Source organism: Lactuca virosa, chromosome 4 (assembly GCF_052849685.1).
Source record: "Lactuca virosa cultivar CGN04683 chromosome 4, Lactuca_virosa_CGN04683_v6, whole genome shotgun sequence".
NCBI lineage: Eukaryota > Viridiplantae > Streptophyta > Magnoliopsida > Asterales > Asteraceae > Lactuca > Lactuca virosa.
In genome coordinates this window covers 414,474,228-414,476,412 of record NC_136429.1, presented here as the reverse complement: position 1 = coordinate 414,476,412, position 2,185 = coordinate 414,474,228, and the positions used below count along the sequence as shown (strand labels likewise).

General features: G+C 41.8%; 1 protein-coding gene across 1 annotated transcript; it reads left to right on the top strand.

Moving 5' to 3' along the window:
* The first annotated feature begins 1,297 nt into the window (after positions 1-1,297).
* Positions 1,298-1,830, top strand: LOC145106542 (uncharacterized). Its single transcript, XM_079043497.1, has 2 exons — positions 1,298-1,651; positions 1,804-1,830. Exons 1-2 carry the CDS (start codon positions 1,298-1,300, stop codon positions 1,828-1,830), a joined length of 381 nt encoding a protein of 126 aa, XP_078899623.1.
* The last annotated feature ends 355 nt before the right edge of the window (positions 1,831-2,185 follow it).

The following is a 2,185-nucleotide window of genomic DNA, read 5'->3' as shown; positions in this document are numbered from 1 at the left end:
ACAGAGAAAAGACCGGGTCCCCTACGTTATATATTATGCATCAAAGACTTTGGACAACGCGCAAGCAAACTACTCCACCACTGAAAAAGAGTTGCTGTCAATTGTTTTTGCACTGGAAAAATTCAGACAGTATTTGTTGGGCACAAAAGTCATAATCTTTTCGGATCACGCAGCCATTCGTTACCTTCTTGCCAAAAAGGACTCAAAGCCAAGGTTGATTAGATGGATTTTGCTGCTATAGGAATTTGATATAGAGATTAGGGACAAAAGTGGGAGAGAAAATTTGGTAGCTGATCACTTGAGCCGACTCACCCCACCTGAAGACCCGACACCGATCCGCGAAACATTTCCTGACGAGCATCTATTCGCTGTTCAGAACCCTCCTTGGTTTGCTGATATTGTAAACTATTTGGTCTCCAGAGAACTCCCTTCAGATCTCACCCGAGCCCATAAAGATAAAATCAAGAAGGAGGTGAAAAGATATGTTTGGGACGAGTCGTATTTATGGAAGCACTGTGCTGATCAGGTGATTAGAAGATGTGTACCTCAAGATGAAGTCAAGTCAATCCTGAATTTCTGCCATTCAGAAGCTTGTGGAGGGCATTATGGTCCGCAACGAACCGCACGCAAGGTCTTGGACAACGGTCTTTATTGGCCTCATATTTTTCGTGACTCCTTCCTATTTTGCAAAACCTGTGAAAGATGTCAAATGACTGGGTCTTTGACATCTCGTAATCAGATGCCACTTACTCAAATCTTAATATGTGAAATCTTTGACGTTTGGGGTATAGATTTCATGGGTCCGTTTCCGCCTTCTTTCGGGTTTGTGTACGTCTTACTTGCTGTGGATTACGTGTCCAAATGGGTCAAGGCAATAGCTACGCGAACCGACGATGCCAAGTTTGTGGTTGATTTTGTCAAGACAAATATATTTTCTTGGTTTGGGACTCCAAAAGCCATTATTAGTGATCAGGGTACGCATTTCTGCAACCGCACCCTCGAAGATGTCCTCAAGAAATATGGTGTCACACATCGGGTATCCACATCATATCACCCGGAAACCAATGGACCAGCCGAAGCTTCAAACAGACAGATTAAGGGCATTATAAAGAAAACCATCAATCCGGTCAAGAAAGATTGGAGTATTCAATTGGAGGATGCGTTAAGGGCTCACCGGACAACATACAAGACTTCTATCGGTATGTCACCATATCGAATAGTTTTTGGCAAACCTTGTCGATTACCGGTTGAATCGTAGCATCGAGCACATTGGGCTGTCAAGAATCTGAATATGAGCATGGATGAGGCTGGTAAGAAAAGAAGATTGGATATTCAAGAGTTAGAAGAAATCAGGAATGATGCTTACGAGAACGAGGCAATCTATAAGGAGAAGACGAAAGCGTTTCACGATAAGATGATCTCGCGAAAGGTATTTACTACCGGTCAAAAGGTACTCTTATACCATTCTTGTTTCAAACTTATTTCTGGTAAATTGAGGTCTCGTTGGGTGGGGCCTTTTGTTGTTACTAACGTGTTTGATCATGGTGCTATAGAAATTAAGAGTGAACAAACAGGAAATATCTTTAAGGTGAATGGCCATCGTCTCAAACCATTTTACGAAGGGTTCCAAGTCACAAATGAAGAAGTGGAGGTAGTCAAGGTCCCGACTTACCGCAACTAAGGGAACCAAGTAACAATGTCGAGCCAACGACAGTAAAAAACGGGCAGCTTGCTGGGAGGCAACCCGAGCATTTGTTTTGATTTTAATTCTGCAACTTGTTTTTAATTTATGTGTGTTTTTAGCTTTTTAGGGTGCTTCTTTTTAATTGAATCGTGTTTTTAAAATAAAAAGGAACAGAGAGATTTTGTAAAAAGTTGAAAAATAAGGTTTTGGTGGAACCTGCGACCGCAAGTCCAGTCTTTGCGATCGCAGGTTATGCAGATTAGGGTCGCAGCACGTCAACGAAGTTTTTTTGGGACAATTTTTTCACATAAATAACAAACCTGCGATCGCAGGTTCTGCCCTTGCGATCGCATGTATCAGTCTTATAGCCCGGGACGCTTTTGCATATTTTTTAAAAATCGATTCGAACACTATTTACCAAACCTGCGATCGCAGGTACAATCCTTGCGATCGCAGGTATAAAAATTTTCACTGGGTTTCTTTTTAAATGGTAAAACGACA